At 61.2% G+C, this 19655-nt stretch overlaps 1 protein-coding gene across 14 annotated transcripts in view; it reads right to left on the bottom strand.

The window, feature by feature from the left end:
* SZT2 (SZT2 subunit of KICSTOR complex) overlaps window positions 1–19655 on the bottom strand; it is a 72872-nt gene that overhangs the window by 9575 nt on the left and 43642 nt on the right. For 9 of the 14 annotated variants that reach the window (XM_073358000.1, XM_073358005.1, XM_073358008.1 and 6 more), the window contains 22 exons: window positions 19454–19574; window positions 19104–19233; window positions 18866–19018; window positions 18562–18664; window positions 18103–18220; window positions 17568–17679; window positions 16851–16969; window positions 16273–16437; window positions 14897–14978; window positions 14163–14213; window positions 11040–11228; window positions 10558–10740; window positions 10188–10363; window positions 9814–9980; window positions 9371–9468; window positions 8582–8714; window positions 8273–8400; window positions 5034–5155; window positions 4291–4473; window positions 815–1085; window positions 484–563; window positions 63–188 (listed from right to left, as the gene is read on the bottom strand). In XM_073358000.1, coding sequence (XP_073214101.1) covers window positions 63–188; window positions 484–563; window positions 815–1085; window positions 4291–4473; window positions 5034–5155; window positions 8273–8400; window positions 8582–8714; window positions 9371–9468; window positions 9814–9980; window positions 10188–10363; window positions 10558–10740; window positions 11040–11228; window positions 14163–14213; window positions 14897–14978; window positions 16273–16437; window positions 16851–16969; window positions 17568–17679; window positions 18103–18220; window positions 18562–18664; window positions 18866–19018; window positions 19104–19233; window positions 19454–19574 — 3010 coding nt within the window. Of the gene's footprint in view, window positions 1–62; window positions 189–483; window positions 564–814; window positions 1107–4290; window positions 4474–5033; window positions 5156–8272; window positions 8401–8581; window positions 8715–9370; window positions 9469–9813; window positions 9981–10187; window positions 10364–10557; window positions 10741–11039; window positions 11229–14162; window positions 14214–14896; window positions 14979–16272; window positions 16438–16850; window positions 16970–17567; window positions 17680–18102; window positions 18221–18561; window positions 18665–18865; window positions 19019–19103; window positions 19234–19453; window positions 19575–19655 lie in introns of those variants that run through there. The other 5 variants (XM_073358012.1, XM_073358006.1, XM_073357999.1 and 2 more) reach the window with 4 other exon arrangements.

Here is a 19655-nt window from a genome sequence, read left to right on the forward strand (position 1 = left end):
GGCTGCAGCTCAGGCAGGATGGGCCCCATCACAGCACAACCCCCACTTGGTGAGTTGCTCACCTTCCCCTCCAGCTTCGCCTGTTGGTCGGCCTGGATCTGCTGCCGGAAAGCTGAGTCGAAGAGGAGTGGTGTGGCACAATAGTGAACCAGGCGAGAGGACTGCTTCAGGGTCTCCAGGTCTGCCAGCTGCACAGTACAAGGGGCACAGCTGCAGGGGATGGCCCATGGGAGCCTGCTTCTCCCCCAGGCCCATGCAGGGCGTCCTGCCCTTCCAGGGCCAACCAGCCTGCTCACCTGCCCAGGGGGACCACTGGCTCTTCAACCCTCCCCCGCGCTAGTCCCACTGCAGGACTCCCCACCCCTGGGCCACACCTCCCCTCCCCACACATCCCTATGCCCCCAGCTGAGGCTCCACCTGTCCATGGGGGCAGTGACCGTATCAGAGCGGGGCGAGATGGTCATGCTGATGGGCAGCACTTACTCCGATGGGCATGTTGGACTGCGCTGACCTCTGCTGCCACGTCACAAAGAGATTCTCAATCTTCATCTGCTTCTCCAGCTCTGAGAGGGAAAGGAGCAGCCATGGGATTCGGAGCCACAGCCAGGCCGCTCCCACCCTACAGGCTCCCACCGTCCCCACACATAGAGTAAAGCCTCCAACCCCCCTTGAGCTGCGGGCCAGGCTTCCCACACTCCTGCTGGGAGAGGCCAGGGCTGGAAAGCAGGAGAGGCTGAAATGCTGTGGCTGTGAGCACCCCCATCCCCAGAAACCAGTGCCCGGGGCTGGACAAGCTGGGGGTCTCCCCCTTTACCTTTCCTCTCCAGGCTCTTGATTTCCAGGAACTGGGCACCATGCCAGGACACCGGGTCACGTGGCCCCAGCTCTGGGCCGAGGGGGACGCCCTTCAGGGTGGTGACATCTCGCAGAGCCTCGTCAAAGGGCATCATGTCGGGGGGGAAGTGCAGGGACGGCAGACTGCGCGTGGAGCCGCTGAGCCGCCCTTGCTCCTTGCTGGGGGGAGGGCTCGAGCTCCGGATCAGGGCATCCACCTCCAGGGTGGAGTTCAGGAAGGGGTTTGGTTCCTACATAAACAAGAGACAGCCCTGAAACCCCCCCTCACCATGAGCCTGGGAATGGGAATCAGAGAGCCGAGAAAGCCCCTGAAGGCCCCTAGACCTTGCCCAACAGGGACAGGTCCCCAGAGCGTAGCCCCAGGGCTCTGCCGAGTCCTACTTCTAATGTGGCCCCTGCCATAGGCAGCAGATTCCCCAGCCTGGCATGGCCTACCCCTCCCAGTTCATGCCCTTGGCCCCTGTTGCTGTGATAATTGTACCCAAACTGCAAGCTCAGCCACAGGAAGTGAGAGAAAGCTCATAAGAACCAGCTGGCAGGAAAAGGTGCAAAAGGGAGACGCGCTGAATTAGTCCCAACAAAAGGGCCTCCTGATAGAACTCGAGGACTGCGTTAAGATCATGCTTGGTGAACCAGAACAGGGTGGGATCAGAAATCTATGGACCAAAATTGGTGGGTTGGATGTTAGGTATAATTGTTGAACAAAACAATGAGGAAATGAACTATTCCACCCATCGCTCCCTTCAGAGGGGTCTTAAAAAGAAACAAAAAAAGAAAGTGTGATGGAATGCACCCTGGATTCACACCCTCCACGCTCGTGTAGTCATCCATGTACAGAGCATGCCTGGTGAGGGGTCACTTGAAAACTAACAACTTTCTGGTCAGTAGTATCATGGTGAAATGCATGTAGCAACTTTACACGTAAAGGTATGAACGTGAGTTGGAATCATGACTGACGTGCGTTTACCAGACAAGTCTGAAGAACGGGTAAACTGGTTTCTCAAACACAACGGACAAGTTTACACCTCTAGCCAGGTGTCAACAAAGCTGATGGGCCACCACTAAAGCTGCGAGTTTGTCATGGAAGTCACAGAATCCATGACTTCCCGGGACCCCTGCAGCGGTCAGTACGGCTGATCCGGGAGCAGCTCTGGCAGCCCCTGGATCAGCCGTACTGGCCGCTGCTGGGGCAGTCTCGGGATGGGCAGGAGTTTGGGTGTGGGAGGGGGCTCAGGGCTGGGGCAGGAGGTTGGGGCGTGGGAGGGGTGAGGGCTCTGGCTGGCGCTTACCTCGGGGGGCTTCCCGGAAGCGGTGATGGGGCCCTCCCGCAGCCACTCGGAGCTGAGGCGAGGCCAGGTGGCTCCATGCGCTGCCTGCGCTTGCAGGTGCTGCTCCTGCAGCTGCCACTGGCCACAGTTTCCGGCTAATGGGAGCCGCAAAGCTAGTGTGCAGAGACCCCTGGTGGCGCCTCCGCATAGGAGCCAAGGAGCATGTCGCTACTTCCAGAGAGCCGCGCGGAGCCAGCCAGGAAGGCTGCCAGCCCCGCCAACGTCCCACAGCAGCAGCAGGGATCCCCGCCCTGAGCTCCCAAGATTTAGTCATGGGTATATTAGTACAAGTCATGGACAGGTCACAGGCTGTGAATTTTTGTTTACTGCCAGTAACCTGACCATGACTTTTACTAAAAATACCAGTGACTAAAACGTAACCTTAGCCATCACCTCTCAAGCAGCCATTCTTTGTTCCTGATCCCATTCCTAGCCAAACAGATTCTGCATCTTAGCAAACAACAGCATGAAACCTCTTTCCCACCAGACTCTACGTCTCCTTTCTCTGAGCCAGAAAGATCTTTATCTAGGGGTCACGCTCCGGAAAATGCACTTCAACGGGGGACTGACCTATAAAGGTGAGGGGCAAAACCACCCCAAGTTCTCTCTCTCTTTTCACAAGAGAACAGAAAGAGCCGCAGACCTTAGGAGCAGAGCCTGACCAGAAACTTGGTCAGCATTGCTACTGAAAACCTGTGGTAAGAATTTCACCTTGAACTAGAATCATAGAATATCAGGGTTGGAAGGGACCTCAGGAGGTCATCTAGTCCAACCCCCTGCTCAAAGCAGGACCAATCCCCAATTAAATCATCCCAGCCAGGGCTTTGTCAAGCCTGACCTTAAAAACTTCTAAGGAGATTCTACCACCTCCCTAGGTAACGCATTTCAGTGTTTCACCACCCTCCTAGTAAAAAACTTTTTCCTAATATCCAACCTAAACCTCCCCCACTGCAACTTGAGACCATTACTCCTTGTCCTGTCATCTTCTACCACTGAGAATAGTCTAGAACCATCCTCTCTGGAACCACCTCTCAGGTAGTTGAAAGCAGCTATCAAATCCCCCCTCATTCTTCTCTTCTGCAGACTAAACCATCCCAGTTCCCTCAGCCTCTCCTCATAAGTCATGTGTTCCAGACCCCTAATCATTTTTGTTGCCCTTCGCTGGACTTTCTTCAATTTATCCACATCCTTCTTGTAGTGTGGGGCCCAAAACTGGACACAGTACTCCAGATGAGGCCTCACCAATGTCAAATAGAGGGGGACGATCACATCCCTCAATCTGCTGGCAATGCCCCTACTTATACATCCCAAAATGCCATTGGCCTTCTTGGCAACAAGGGCACACTGCTGACTCCTGTCCAGCTTCTCATCCACTGTCATCCCTAGGTCCTTTTCCGCAGAACTGCTGTCTAGCCATTCGGTCCCTAGTCTGTAGCTGTGCATTGGGTTCTTCCGTCCTAAGTGCAAGACCCTGCACTTATCCTTATTGAACCTCATCAGATTTCTTTTGGCCCAATCCTCCAATTTGTCTAGGTCCCTCTGTATCCTATCCCTCCCCTCCAGCGTATCTACCACTCCTCCCAGTTTAGTATCATCCGCAAATTTGCTGAGAGTGCAATCCACACCATCCTCCAGATCATTTATGAAGATATTGAAAAAACTAAGGCTAGTTTAAGTTTAGAATGTGTTTTATCTTTATTTCTCTTGTAACTGGTACTGACTTCAAATCCTAGCTTCTGCTGTTAAAGAAACTGGTTTTATTCTTTAATCAAAATTACTCCCATGCTGTGAGCTGTGTGGGTAGCTCCATTGAGGTGGCAAGCTGCTGCACGTTGTTCCCTTACAGGAACAACAGACTGAACGGTATCTGGACTGCCCAGAAGAGGGCTGCCCAGAATACCACACACATTTCTGAGGGGGAATTTGGGACTGGGAGTGGGTTGGGGTCACCTGACAAGCAGTGACCGAGGCTGTTGGGAGCCAGTGTGTCCTGGGGTTTGCGGACAGGCTCTGGGTTAGAATTGCCGAACCACACTCGTGGTGCCCTGTGAGTGGCCCAGGTGGGAGCTACGGCAGGAAAGCCTTACGGGGCTGGCAGTGCCATTACCTGCTTGCTGTCCTCATGCCAGGGTGTGTCCAGGTAGCAGTAGTGATGGAAAAGCCCCAGTTTCTGACTGAGGAGGCAATGCACGATGTGGGAGCGGGCGTTCTGCCACTGCAGCAGGCGGGTGAGCGAGCTGTTCAAGGAGCTGCCCAGGTCCGGGGACCAGTTGTAGGTGTAGAGCATCAGCTAGGCGGGAAGGGAGATGGTGAGAGCTCTGCTGGGGGAGGGCCCGCACCAGCTGAGCCCCGGCCAGGCCGCTGTGACCCAAGAGCCCGTGGGCTGCGGCTGCTGCTTGGTGGGTCCCTGCTGCACCACCAGCTGGCTTCCACTACAGGACGTGGGGTGGGGGGCACAGCTGGGAGGCCACAGCACCAACTCAGCGCCTAGCCGATCACCACGGTGACGTGTCCTGGTGCTCTGCAGCGCGAGGGCCCAGAGATGCTGGCGGCAAAGCACCTGGGAGCACAGGCTGGCCATGGGCCTTTGGCAGCCACCAAGGCTTTGGGACCAACAGCAATCATCAGCATGCCCGGTCGGAGAGCGTGGCAGTGCCAGGCCGCAGGGAGACCACTGGGTTTGCCGTGCAAGAGCAGACAGAGAGGCAGCTGCACGGCACTGCCCTGGCACGGCTGCCTGCTCCGCCCCACCTCACTGTTATGCAGGGCCCCGTGAGGAGCCAGGCCAGGCTGTCCTCACCCACGGCCCCCGCTCGGACGGGCTCCGGGCCAGGCTGGATTTGTGCCCACCTTCTTGTCGAGGATCTCCAGGAGAAGGAATCTCTGTCGCGGGGCCAGCGAGGGGCTGGAGTTGGAGCCCTTCTCCGCCAAGCTCAGCTCCATGGCCTCGAAGTGCTGGAGCCCCTTGTGGGCTGAAAGAGACCAGAGAGAACCACAATGTGCCTTCCTGCTGCTCACTGCCCGCACCTTGCAGGGAGGCGTTGGCAGGAACCTGGGCGCCACAGACCCTCTGTCCTCGGGAAGGAGGCCCAGGACAGCAACTAGCTGGGAACCAGCTGGAGCGTATCAGTGCTGGAGCCTGCCAAGACCCAGCTGGCCAGGAGGGCTACACTGTAAGTTCCAGACTAATCCCCAACCACGCATGGCAATATTTGCACCGGGCAGGCTGGCCGTGCAGCGGCAAGAGCCCATGCCCCACCCTCAGCACTGAAGATCCCAGAGCGACTTGGCAAAGTTGCCCCAGACCCACGCTGGGCTGCAGTGTTCTGTGTCCATGTCTGATACCAATTCCTGCCCCCAGAGGAGGGTGCATTTCAGTGGGTATGTAGGGAAGGACCAAACATTGAGGGCCACCAAGCTGTAGGGAGCACTCCCCTTGTGCTCCCCAGCCCTGTCTGAACGGAGGGCCCCTGTGATGCTGCCATGCCAGGTCTAGGGTGGAGCCAAGGCCCCCTCCTGCCATCCAGTCCTGAGCTAAGGGCATCCTAGCCATACCCTTCTCTCGGGCCATGCCCCCTCTCTGTGCTGACATCACAGGGAAAGGGAGCTGGCCCTACCCGCCATGCTGGGGTGACCCAGGCCATGCTGCACCAGAGACCCTGCCTCAGTCTGTAGAGCACTGGGAAGCAGCTACTCCTGGCTTCCCCACTTCCTAGGCAACAGTCACCCCCAGATCCCTGCCTCTCCCAGGAGGACAAGTGCTCAGGGCACTAGTGTTAGAGCCACACGGACACACTTGCAAACCACAGCAGCACAGAGCCCAGCCCCTCTGCTGGCTGCAGGTCTCCTGTGTCTGCAGCCCCTGGGGGCGGGACAGCCCCGTGGCTGAATCTGGTCAGATTAGCCCTAATCAGCAGCACGTGCAGCGTTCCCTGCCGTGGCAGGAGCACTTGCACAGCCGCCCGCTTCCACTCCAGCGCAGAGGCCCGGAGGCAGCCTGCAGCTGCCCTTCCACTGGGTGGCGCAAGGACTGGGGTAGCAGTGGCCCAAGCGCTGGCTCATCACTCCAGCGAGAGACTCACATTTTAACCTCCTGACACCTGCTCCTGCTGCGTCTCACTGCAGGCGAAGACAACGTCAGCTCCCCAAGCCTGCGCAGGCCCCAGCCCGACCAGCGCTACCTGCTCTGGGGCCTAGTCAGGACACGGGCTGGAAGGGACCATGACAGCGCTGGCGAACGGGAGCACCCCCAGCCAAAGATGGGCCCAGGGGCATATCCCCGACTCCAGGCAGGGCTAAGGTGGAGAGCTCAGGCAAGACAGGAGCAGGGCTCAGGTCAGGCAGGTACCATGCAGCGCCACATCTCCCAAGCTGCTCTCACTGGCCACTCTCAGCTGGTAGGAAAACCTCAACGCAGGGACGCCTGCGCAGCTGCTGCAGAAAGGGGTGAAGGGACTGCCCCGTGCACCCCGGCGGGCTCAGCACCTCTGCCTGGATGATTGCTGAGACATCAGCTGTGCTCACTATTTCATCCCCCCACGCGAGAAGCCGGGAGGGTCACAGACCTGTGCAATTTACTGCAGGTGGCCACGTTCTGGAGCCATGAGTGGATGGCGCTGGGAAGATGTTTTATTTTTCCCCAGCCAAGGTGCCAGGCCCAGGGGCACATACACACCCCACCATGGGGAACGCAGGGCAGCTTCGGGCGCTGTGCATTCCTGTGTGGGACATCTGCCACGAGCAGCATCATGCTGGTGGGCACTCATGGTGGGTGGCGTTTATTTTGTGGGCGTGGCTTGGAAGAGTGCGCTGCAAGTGTGAAGGTGCCCAGCTGCAAAAAGTGCCCAGCCTGTGCTTGGAGCCCACCCAAAGGGCTAGAGGGGAGCTGATGGCAAAACCTGCTCAGGCCACCGTACGGACACTCGGCATGGCCCTTCTTGGGAAGCAGAGGCGGTTTCTAGTCAGGAACATCAGGTCTCGTCTGCCCTGGCTCCATCAGGGTCTTGAGCACAGGATGGGAGGATCAAACCCTTCCCAAAGAGCTTTCCTGCAGAGTGCACGCGCTGAACACCAGTGTTGGCAGCCTCACCCCTGGGTGCTGGTACGGTCAGAGCCCCAGAGCTCTGCAGCCACCCAGAGACCAGGCCTGAATTTTAATGGGAAGGACCGGACCCTGGGTACACATACACCAACCCACTCACCGAGCAGCAGCCCCCCGTGATTTTCCTCAGCAGAGGATGAAGTTTTGATAGAGCTGATGCTGGAGGAGTTCCTCTTGTTGCTCTCCACATTCTCCTGAGCACCAGCTCTGAGCCTGTTTCGCTGGGACCTCACTCCCCTCCCTTTGCCCCACATGGGCAATAAGTGTTGCCCAAGGGGGCGGGAGACTAAGGGCAGAACCCCTGCAGGAAGCCAGCCAGGGTGGGCATTGTCCAAGCCAGCTAACCACTCTGATGAAGGAGCAGCACGTCTGGGGACAGCACAGTGTGTTCCCCAGGGGCGCCAGCTTGTCCCTCCCTGCAGCCCCTGTAGGGCCTGGCCTTCCCTAGTCCATACGGCGCGCCACCTGCAGGAAAAAAGCCCCCCGCTCACTGCGCTGCGAGATTCCGGCAAAGCAGAGATAGGTTAAAACTCCCGGGGGGCCCTGGCCCAGGAGAGTTACCCTCTGCTCAGCCACCGTACATTGCTCTGGGTGGAGCAGCCACCCGGTGCCGGCCTGAGGGGTGCACGGCGCAGCCTGTGCCGCACGCATTGCTGGGGTGTCTCAGAGCAATGGCTCCTCCTGGAGGATGTGCCGTGTGGGGTGTTCACTATGACACAGGCGGACTAGGAGAGGGGGACTTGGGGTAGGGCAAGCCTGGCAGCTTGGCCTACAGGCCCAAGCCTGAGTCCCAGCTGGGGGAGCTCCCTGGGGTGAAACAAGCCCGACAGGGGCCACGAGAGAGTCTGAGAACAAATGCCTTGTGGGTCCAGAGCTGGGCATGGGAAGTTTCCACCTGGGCGCCTGCCCTCTCCCAACACGGCTTGCTGGGGGCCCCCGGGCGGCTCCCCCAGACCCACAGGATGCCTGCCCCCGGGCCCCCGCTCACCCTGCTCCGTGTTGTGGCGCCACTGGTGGAAGTTGCGTCCCAGCAGGATGAAACGTCGGACGGCCGCAGGCTGAGGACTGGAGCGCTGACTGGGGTTATATGGAAGGAAGGTGGCGCCCCGAGGGCAGCTGCAGAGGAGAGCACCACACAGAGCATTGGCCGCCAGGAGCCACCCCACCCAATCCCTGCCAGCTGCAACAGGGAGCGTGGCAGCAACCCCCCACCCTACCTCCCAGCTGAGCTCAGGGCAGCCGACTCCTTGGGCCCTTCTCCCAACCCCACAGCCGATCCCCCCAGCAAGACACTCACCAGTGCTGCTGGAACACCTTGACAGCGGTGTCGCTTGCCAGGGCCGTGACCAGGCTCACCACCTCCTCCAGGATGGAGGAGAGCAGGAAGCGGGAGACGATCTCCACCGAGCACTGCTGCACCGAAGGACACCCTGCCCCGCACAGGAGAAGCGGCATGAGCCACAAACACACCCAGTCACAAAAGCGGCCTGCTGGGAGCAGAGGGAGCTGGCCTCCTGCCGGGTTCTCAGAGTGCTCAAGAGTACCCTAGTGGGGACATGCTTGGCAGAGCATGGACTGGGAGGAGCCGCAAGGATCTCAGGCTGGTATTCCGAAGGCACAGTGCTCCTCTGCAGAGCTGGACAGTGCCCGACTCTAAAGCGCACTGCGTGGGGCTGGGCTCTGGCCTGTCTCCTCTGGCGGGAGCCCGCTGGCTGCAGACGCCTAGCAGACTCTCCCACATCGAACCCTCCTGATGGGCTGGGGAGTATGACCAGGTCTCCCAGGCTTCTATGTGCCAGACCACCAGCCTTGGCCTCTGTGCGGGCATGTGCGACACTGGACACTGGCTGGCCAGTGCAGGCCCATCTGTCAGAGGCCGGGTTACTGCTGAAGCTACACCCCGGGCACATGGTGCCTTTAAGGAAACAAACAGCACTTACAAGCTGGGCTAGAGGCACAGGGTGGGGGTCAGCATGGGCCAGAGGAAGGAATGGCTACACGGGGTCCCACAGACAAAGCTCTGGGGAGAAGATCCCCATTCCAGCCCCATCCTGCAAGGCAGGGGAGATGGGCCCGTAGTACATACCCAGCCGACTCATGAATGCCATCCACTGCCGGCAGGTCTGATTGAAGAGCGGGTGCATGGTGCCCACCTCCCCTTCCTCGAGCTGGCAGACTTGGCGCCTGTGGGGGCAGGGCACTGGTTATGCAGCCGAGGCCAGAGACAGACATAAGGGGCAGTGCAAAGCAGAAGCTAGAGGGATGAGTGGATGGTGGTGTCCCCCCTGGGCACATGTGATGTCTGGCCACTCTCCGTCCCTCCCTGTCCACACGCAATGCCCTGTGTGGGTCGCCACAAGCCTCGGGCCCAGCGGGCCAAAGCCCCTCTTGCTCAGAGTCCTGCCACGCACACAGCAGCAAGGGCAGCCAGACACAGCGTGAGGCCTGCTGTGGCCATCGCAGCACCACACCGTGCGCCTTCCCGGGCTGCTGTGGGTACAGCTGGCTGGCCGCGCGGGGGGCACTTGCCTCTGGGCCTGCTCCAGCTCGGCCGTGGCGGAAGCACGCTCCTGGCTCAGGTGCTGCTTGACGCTCTCTGTCTTGTGGCGGCGGCGGGTGCGACTCTCCTCTGGCCGCTCCAGCACGATGTCATCAGTGGTTTTGGGGCTGCCCAGCTCCGAGGAGTCGGCCTTACTCTGGGGGGCGGGGCACAAGAGGGGGTGAAGAGTGGAGAGAAGCAAAGCTCTGACCTCCCCTTGCCCGCCCACCCCAGCTGGCTCCCAGCTATAGGCCTGTCCCCAGCACAGCCGGCTCCTCCCCTCCCAGGCCCCGCTGTGACCCCAGCCCCGGGGGCCGGGCTCAGTCTGAGCACCCTGCTACAGCCCACGTCCTTCTGAGTGTACCAGCATGTCCCAGAAGCTCCGGCGTCCCATCTTGTTTGTGGGAGTGACTGGCTCGCCAGAGCCAGAGCTGGGGGCTGAGGCGAAGTGCAGAGGGGGCGGGGGCACTCTACTGGCACCAGCATTGCCTGCAGGAAGAGCCAGCCCCTTGGTCTCCGACATGGTCCTCCTGAGGCCTCCTGCAGACAGAGTACACATCAGAACCTGGGCAGAGGCCGTGAACCCAGCACTGGAGCAGCACGGTGGGGAGCGCTCAGCCAGAGCAGCCTCCCCACGGAACCAGGTCTCCCTGGCTCCAGGACACAGCTGGCTGAGGGTCCTGGCCCCACAGATGCTCGTGACAAGAAGACCCAGAAGAGACCCTGCAGCTTACCGCCACCGCTTTGCTCCTCCGGCGGGCAGGCAGCCTCCATGCAGAGTGGGGCCGGCAGCACTCGGAACTCCATGACTGCGTCGCACAGGGCGTGGCGCACGGCGCTGCGCAGCTTCTCCGACAGCTGCAGGGGGCTGATGTTCCCTTTCTCCCAGACATCCAAGCGCACCAGGGTGCAGGCAGCTGCAGGAAGAGGGTAGTCACCAGAGCTGCACGGCCCCTGCAGAGGGATGATCCCCCACAAGGCTCAGAGACACCTACAGCCACATGATGCCCTCTCCCCTGGGCACAACAGGCCCTCCCCAGCTCCAGCGAGCCATCCTGGGGACACGGTTGGAGGGCCCCCCCCCCGAGCCCTGAGCCCACTCTGTCTATGGTGCCCAGAGCTCGCCCGTCAGGCTGAAGCTCCTGCCCGGGCATAGGGTCAAGGTAGCTGCTCAGCGGCTGGGACTGGCTTCAGTACAGAACATGTACACTCCTACCTGGTTGGAGGGTGCCGGGCTCAGCATGGTGCCTGCTGACTGCAGTGAGGCTCTCAAAGTCTGAGTCCTGCAGCAGGTCTGTGCCAGGTGGAGATGGGGGCAGCTCCAGGGGACCAGACCGTTCCCAGCGCGCCAGTGAGAGGGGGCTGCCACGCTCATCCACGAATGACAGAGCAATGCATGCAATTCCTGCAGGAGAGGACAGTCCGAGTCACTGTGTGTCCGCCCTGCACTGGACATCCCCAGAGGGGATGAGTTGCAGATGCCCACATGATGTCTGGAGGAGGGTGCGTGGGGGTCCTGTACTCATCATGCTGCGTTTGTATTGTTGCTTTGGTGCCAGGAATCTAGCTATGCTGCCCTTGATCCCCCACCCCCCAGAATGCTGCCCTCCCCCGCCCCCCATGGATGTCCCCACAGCACCCTAGCTAGAACATGCCCTCCCCACTTCCGGGACAGGGCTCTGGTGTCCTTGCTCCTCTCCAGGCCAGCAGCCAACACTCTTCAGTAGCCCCCTCTGGGCCAGCACAGTGGTGCAGGACCTGTAGCTCCTGGTGGTGATGCTGGGGAAGGCTCCAGGCCTGCACTGGGGTTTTTACCCCCTCAGGGACTCACCCTGCAGGGGCAGACAGAGTGAGGGGATCTGGGCGCAGGGCATAAAGCAGTTAGTTATTTGTATGGCAGGAGCCAGACCCTCGATTGGCCCCACTGTGCCACACACAGCCAGAGGCCTTGTCCCCAGGGGTCCGCAATCTCCATCGGGGCATGGGGCACCAGCAGGAGAGGAAGGGAGGCAGCAGCAGGTAACACAGCCCAGCCCTGGGACCATAACTCAGCCACCCAACCCCTGCTAGCCCGACCCAGCCACACACTGTGCTTCTTAGTGCAGCTCTCCGAACAGCCACAGAATGGCAGCAGCCCATGCAGGAAAGGCCTGTGCAGGAAAGGAGGCTAAGAGCAACATGTCCACTGCACATTGTCCTGTGTGGGGTCCCCGCACTGCTGTGTCTCTGGAGAGAGAGCTGGCTCCCCATGGGCCACCAGGAGGGCCCTGGCAACTGGGAGGGGGTGCGGGGAAGCTGGCGGGGTAAGGGCGAGATCCCTCCTAGGGGCAGTATGCGCAAGGCGGCCCAGGAACCGACACTTAAGGGCACGGAGACAGGCAAGTCGCTGCACAGCGGCTGGCACACGAATGCACGCAGGACCTACGCGCAGGACCCACGCGCAGTGTGTGTCAGTTACATGCCAGCAACAGTGGCCATCACAGGGACCGCCAAGGCCCTGCCCCAATCCATCTCACGGGAGGGTAACCCCCTCCCCTGCAGAGGGCAGTAAGTCATTCTCAGGGTGCCAGCAACCCAGCTGGGAGAGTGGGTCACCAGGGCTGCCCATCACACAGGGAGGGCAGCAGGTAGCCGTGGCCTGCCCCGACTCAGCACCGGAAGCAGCGACTCCTTTTCCAGGGGGTGGAGGGAAGCTTCCAGCAGAGCAGGAGTCAGCAGAACGGCAGGTTTTTATCTTAGTGCCGCACCTCAGACGGTGCTGGGCCACTTCCCCTGCGGGGAGGGGGCGCAAAGGAAGGTGAAGAGAAGCAAGTGATGCCCCCTGCTACACACACTCCAGAGCGCAGTGCCCACCTTGGCAGCCCAGAGAGGTGCTGAGGTGGTGCCTTTTCCTGGCGCCCACATGTCAGAGCTCTGCAGTCTGGGATGGCAGCAGAGCGCTCAGATAGGTTCCCTGCAGCCTGCCCTTCTCCCAGGACATGCCCTGAAGTGTCGGTGGCAGATTCCCAGCAAGGTGGGTGCTGAGAGACGTTCATTGAGGACTATGATCATCATCCAGTTTGACTAGGCACGTAGCAGGCCAGAGACAATCTCTCCTGGGATTCTTGGATCCAGCCTAGAACTTCGGTCTGAGCTAGAGCAATGGCTAAATACGTCCAAAGTTTAATTTGTTTATAGTCTGAATTGCCTAGTTCAGCATCCCGCCCCAGATCCCGTTCGGCCTCAGTCTGCCAGCCTGAAGAGCCCTCTGCTAGCCGAACACGAGGCTCCGCCCCACAGGTAGGTACTCAGACGTGCTCCAATCACCCCTTCTCTCTCTCTTGCCAACACACTGAGCTCCTTTAGTCTCTCCTGACCAGGCAGGCTTTCCAGCTGGGACTCCTGAACCTTCCATCCCCCGAACGCACGCACACCTGAATGGGACACAGTAGCCAGGGCTGGTCCCTGTCTGCCTGCAGCAGGAGGGCTGCTACCCCATCCCTGGGGCAGGGCTAGCAGTGCAGCTTTTTGACTAGCTTCGGGGTTCCCCTGCTGCCTCATGCTGCGGGAGGACCCTGAGGTTCCCAGCTGCTGCAGGCTGAAGTCATGGAGGTCTCGTGAAGTCAGGGACTCCGTGACTTCCATAAGAAAATCGTAGCCTTAACCATTGCTGGTGTGATGGTGTTTAAGGCCCCGCTGAAACTGCAAACCTACTCTCCCACTCTTGGGCACAGCCTAGACGGGCAGCAACCGAGATCATGGTCCTCCCACTTCCTGCCAGGATTCCCACCCAGACCCACACTGATGGAGATTAGGGCTTTGTCCCCTCCTTTGTCCCCGTTCCCACTGGAAGTGCGGGCCAGACTGCAGCAATCACCCAGCCCCATCGCACCGGATCCCCTCCATCCAGCCCCATCACACCAGGGGTGCTGGCCACTATAAACCCCCAATGCAGCCACCTGGGTCTTGGGGTGCAGGGTGACCCCACACAGCTTTATGGACGCAGCCATGGAGGGAGCCTGTACCCTGTTGGCACTGCCTGCAGCATGCCCTGGTGGCAGGAGACATGTTCCCATTGTACAGAGCCCTGGAGCTCCCTGGGCTGAGCTAGGGGACGGGGGGAGCCAGGAGCAGAACACTCTCTCCAGGGGATTTGAGGGTCATGGCCCCAGGCAGCAGCAGCCTCCTGCTCACTGACCCCACAGGCCGCTGGGAAGAGGGAGCCTGGAGTCACAGACAGCCACACAACGAGCCAGTGCTGAAGCCACAATACAACCCAACCAGTCCATGGCAGGAACCAAAGAGGAGCCAGGTGGGGGGAGGGGAAGAGGTTCAGTGCAACACGAACCACAGGTGCTACCTTGAAAGTGGGAGAGCGGAAACAGGTGCTGCACAAGGTCCGACATGGTTCCTACACAACAGAAGAGCATTCAGAGGGCACCGCGGGCCACGCCAGCCTCACCACAGTCAGACACAGAAGGGACATCACCACCCAGCACAGGAGGGGCACAAGGGACCAGCTCCAAGCACAGGACGAGCAAGCTCTCCTCCAACAGCCCACAAGAATGGGCAGGGCACTGCACCCATAACAAATCCTCAGGAGCAGGTGCCTACGGTGCTCAAGGGACTCCATTGCCAGGCGCCTGCACCCAGCGGACCTGCCCTTCCCCACCCAGGACCCTGAACCCTGAGGGTTACCACACCCTCCTACCTGCTGGAACCCAGCTGCGTCTCACCCCAGAGCTGGCTGAACAGTGACCAGGGCGCACTGGGGCCCTCGGGGAACAGCGCCGCAGGAGCTCGGCCATGTCCAAGGAGCCTCCAGCCAGCCCAGAGCTGCACTGCAGCAACACCACTCCAACGGAAGGAATGGGGCAGGGGACCCTCTCCAAGCTGTGCTGGGCCCAACGGCCACGGCGGGGCTTTTCCCTGGGGGGACTCCCCAGGGAATAGATGATCCCCACGGCACCAAATCCACACTCTGCGTGCAGGGCACGTGCTGCCTTCCTTTCCCTGTGGGACGCTCAGCACGAGAAAGCAGCTCCCTGCTGCTTAGCCCCTCACCCAATGCTGGAGAGCCCAGCGCCCCAGTACCTTTGCCGCCAGTGCCTTGGCCACCGGGCTTGTTGTACAGGTAGAGATCTAGGTCGGGACTGCCACGCTGCTGGACGTAGTGCTGGGGAGCAGAGACGGAGCGGAGTGAAGGGCGTGCCAGGGTAAGCACCCCGCTGAGCGATGGGAGGCGGACCCAGCCACATCAGCAGGAGAGCAGAGCCTTGTCCCCAGGGACGGGCGCATGCCAGCCCAGCGTGGCTTCACCCACTGTAAGCGCTCTGCCTCCAGCCACATGAGCAGGCCCCTTGCTAACCCTGAGCCCGCCCCACATGGCATCTGCTCCAGCCCTGCCCTCCGTGCTCGGCCCTCATCATCTAGCAGCCTCTGGGACTCAGTGGGCCCTGGGCCGGTGCATAGCAACCTGCCTTGCTTGCTAGTGGCATCACCCCTCAGCCACAAGTCCAGAAAGGCTGCCTGGGACACTGAGCTGCCTAAGATGGCTGTCAGCCTGCCAGGCCCCACAGCTGGAGGAGAGGGGAGCAGACAGCCTGCCAGCCAAGCAGCACGCTGCTGGGGGTCAGTGGGCGCCGAACTCTCCACCACCGGCCAGCCCCACCTTCACGCTTTGCTGTGGAGTGGGTGGGACTAGAGGCTGGGTTCCGGAGTCTGAGCCTTCCTTAAAGGCATGAAGCCCTTGGACACACATGGCAGCACACCCAGGAAGCTGGAGCCCAGCAGACCCAGGGGAAGGCTCAGCACCCACATGGAGGCTGGCATAGCAGCTCTGCTCATTCTGTAGGTGTGGCATGGCTGGCCGGAAGTGCTGGCTCAGTGGGGCCAGGAGACAGAGCCACGGGGCATTGTCAGAATGGAAAGAGACAGACGTGGCAGGGGTGTCTCCATGGTGACTGCCAGGAACAGGACCATCAGCTTAGCTAAACACAGATGAGTGCTGCAGCTGGGCCCCTCCTACTCCCCACCCTCCTTGTCCTCTAGGTCATACCCCCCCCCACCCCAGGGCCTCAACCCCCTCCCCACCCATGTCGGCCCTTGGCTGCGCTTTGCTGTGCAGAGCGCTAGCTCTGTGGGGCATCAGCCTGTGCGTGGGGACAATGCCCAGCGCAGTGCAGTAGGGAAGTGGGGGGTGACTGCAGGGTAAGGAACCAGCACCCGGCAGTGCTGCCTGCACCCACTGCTCCCGGAGGGCTCTTCTCTTTGGGTGGGATTTCACTCTTCTCAGGCTCCAGAGCGGAGGGTCAGCCTGGACCACTCCACCACTGCCCATAAGCGCAGCCAGGCAGCCACAGACTGCACCCTCTGCAGCAGGTGGCATCTACCCAGTCTGAGCCCTGCACTCATACCACCCCCCAGCCCACTGTGGGAACATGGCCGCACGCAGGGCCCCAGCCCCTCACCTTGAAGTGGTGCTCAACGTTGCTGTCTGTGTACTTGGGGGTGTGCAGGAAGATGAGCAGGTTCTGGCGCAGATAACAGGCCACGGCATGGAGCCAGGGCAGAGAGGCAGAGGGCAGAGTGAACTGGAGGACTTCTGTGGGCGGAGAGCCCGGGGGCTGGATGAACTGTGAAGAGGAAACCTGCTAATCCCTGGGCACAGCACTCCTGGGAAAGGCAGCGTCAGACAGGCCCCTCCGAGCGCTGCTGCACACAGAACCCCTGAGGACCCAGCAGACGTACAAGGGGTGTTCATGGGCACCCTGTTCCAGAAATGGCCTGAAATAGGGGGTCTGCACTCAGACACCTGACAGGGGGCCTGTGCCACCCCAGCGCCTGACACCCTGGCCATGGAGACAGCCTAAGGCAGTGGATGCTGATTTTCAGCTGTTCCCTGCAGAGGCAGGGAGGCTGGCCCAGGGGTGGGGGACAGCAGAGGCGCAGCTGGACTGGGGGCTCCTGGTCTCTAGCAGGGTTATGGATCTGGTTCGGGTTCTGTACTGCACAGGGCAGCTGGCTGCAGGCCCTGGGGAAGCGTTACCTCCACGTCGGCCGGGGTCAGCTTGCAGTTCCGCACCAGCATGACAGTGATGATGTCCAAAGTGGCTTCATCCAGACGCCTGCGCAGAACCTTCACCAGCTCGTCTGTGATCTCGGGCCCTGGGGAGAAGCAGAGGTGAGAGCAGCCCCCAGGACAACATGCTCATCGGGGCACCACCACCGGAGGTCCTGCCCCACCCCTCAAGCAGGGCACCCGCCTGTCACAGCAAACCCCGAGAGGCCACGTGCCAGAGCAAGCTGCTCCCATCGGTGGAGCAGCCCTGGCACCAACCAGGGGAGGCATGGCACTGTCTGGGCCGCACATGGCATGTGGGGTTTGACCCTGGGGCCATCTGGCATCAATGCCCAGGACAGCTAGGGGGCAAGGGGAGAACAGGGCCCAGCCAAGGGAGAAACTGTTCCCCCTGCACCGAGACATGCCCCATGCCACACTGAGCTGCTGAGTCCAAGCCCCAGCACCTGGGGCATTGCTCAGAAAACAGCCAGGGCAGAGAACCTTGCCCCCCAGCCCACCCCCCACCACTGCCCCGGGGCGATCTAGCCCCCCAGCCCACCGCCCCGGGGGCGATCCTACCCCCAGCCCACCCCCACCCCCACGGCGCACCCCACTCCAACCCTGCCACTCCCACACCACTGCCCAGGGTAGGGGGTGATCGATCCTGTGCCTCCCCTCCCCTCCCCGGAGGTCATAACTCACCTGCTGGGGCGACACCATGCACCGTGAGCTGGATGTGTCTGTCCACCTGGCCCACAGGGCGGGCAGAGTCCGCGCTGCGGCAGGAGGCTGTGTCTAGGGAGGAGCGCAAACCCTGGAAGGAACAAAGGGGCTACACTAGACACACCTTCTTCCACAGCCCCACCCAGAACTACTGGGGGGTCACTGAGCTCTGGCAAGGTCCAGCACCTGCCGCTGCTCAGACGACCCCCCTACCCCACCCTGTCTGCAATTCCCCCCACATACCTCCCTGCCCTACCCGCAACCCCCCTACCCCACACTGCCCCTGCCCTGCCTGTAATTCCCCCACCTGTACCCCCCAACCCTCCCATGCCCCACATGCACCCCCTCACAAACCCATGACTGCCTACCACAGAGGAAATGGGGCTGCTCCCTTTATCCCAGGCTTTCGGCGCCCACCACCACTGCGTGCCCATGCTGGGCTCACTGACCCGCCCCCCACAACCCTGAGGAGCTGCCCCAGATCCCGCATGGACAGAGAGCACTGCAGACTTACTGTCTGATCCTCCGTGTAAATGGGCTCCTGACTGCGCGTCAGAGCCAGCGAGCGGCACGCACAGCCCTGGATGCTCTCCCCTTCCCACGCCTTCCCGCTGTGGGTGGTTTCAGAGAGTCTGGGCACAGGGAGAGAGGGACGGGAGAAGTGTGGGGCAGCAGCCTCAGCCCTAGGGGGTGGGGCCTGGGGCATTAAGGTGTCAGTAAAAAGGAGCAAGAGTTCAGTGGGGTTTTTACTGCAGGCTCAACGGGTCTCCGTGTGGAGGGCCAGGCAGCAGCGGGCAGGAGGGACCCAGTCTGCCTGGCACCCCGGTGGAATGATGCAGTCACTGCGGGTGCTGCCCAGACACAGACCGTCCCTGCCCCAAGGAGCCCAGAAATCCAGGGCAATAGCCTGGGATGGGGGCACGGCCTAGGGACAAGGCGACCAGGGGCAGGGTTGGGGAAGGGGGCTCCTTACCGGAGGTAGAAGACTGACTTGGTGGATCGCTCCTGGTAGACAAACATGTTCTTCCTGTTCACCACGCAGAAAGCATTGAGCACCGAGCGCAGCGCCTGGATAGCTGCAGAGACACAGGACACTGAGCTCTGTTCTGCAGCCCGCTGCCCAACTGAGCGCTCTGCCCCCCGGTGCAGACATGGGGCCTCCGCAGGCACCGCTCAGACTCCCGCCTGCCGGATGCTTGGGAAAGGCAGGGCCCGCCCGCCTGTGTCAGCAGGGCAGTCTGTCCCTATGGCAGCGAGGGGACCCCGATGGTACGCACCTCGTGAGACCCCCATGTTGGGCCCCATCTTGAGACGGGAGTGCACATGGATGAGGGTGCTCCACACCACGGGGCAGGCAAAGTGACCTGGCATGAACTGCATGGTGGCTGCCAGGTAGTCACGGGGCTGGTAGCTCTCCTCGGTGGAGTAATCTGCAGGGCAGAGAGTAGGGCACTCTGGTCATGCCGGGGCTGCAGGCCATTCCCTGCCTGGCAGCAGGGGAGGAGAGTGGCTTACCATCGGCGGGCTGGGCGCGCTGCCGGTAGGAATTGTAGGGAGTCTCGCTCTTCCAGATGTCCTCCTCGCTCTCCGCCACCAGCAGCGTGTTGCAGACGTGGCTGTCGTGCAGGTCCTGCAGCAGCAAGTGCTGCAACAGACATGGGGGGCTCAGGCCGGCTCACCACGGCCCGGGCCCCAGGGCAAGCAACGCTGGAACCCAGGGCCCAGGCGGAACAAGGGCTGCAGAACCCTCCTTGCACTGGTGCTACAGAAGGGAACTGGGTGCTGGGCCGAGCCCAGGAACCCCTGTTCATTCGAGAGCCAGGCTGGGCCTCAAAGCGCCAGAGCCTCCCCAGGAGCCACGTTACCTGGTTAACAACCCTGCAGATCTCGCCAATCTTCTTCACCACGGTCTGGTGGAGACGCAGACACTCCTCGGCCGGCTCCTTCCCGGCCTCAGCCATCGCCATCTGCTCCGCACTTGGGCTGCTTCGTGGGGATAAGAGAGGGAGGTCAGCAGGCCTATGGGGTACAGGCTACGGGGCCCAGTGATGGGCACAGTGCCTGGGA

This window comes from Lepidochelys kempii, chromosome 8, assembly GCF_965140285.1.
Source record: "Lepidochelys kempii isolate rLepKem1 chromosome 8, rLepKem1.hap1, whole genome shotgun sequence".
NCBI lineage: Eukaryota > Metazoa > Chordata > Testudines > Cheloniidae > Lepidochelys > Lepidochelys kempii.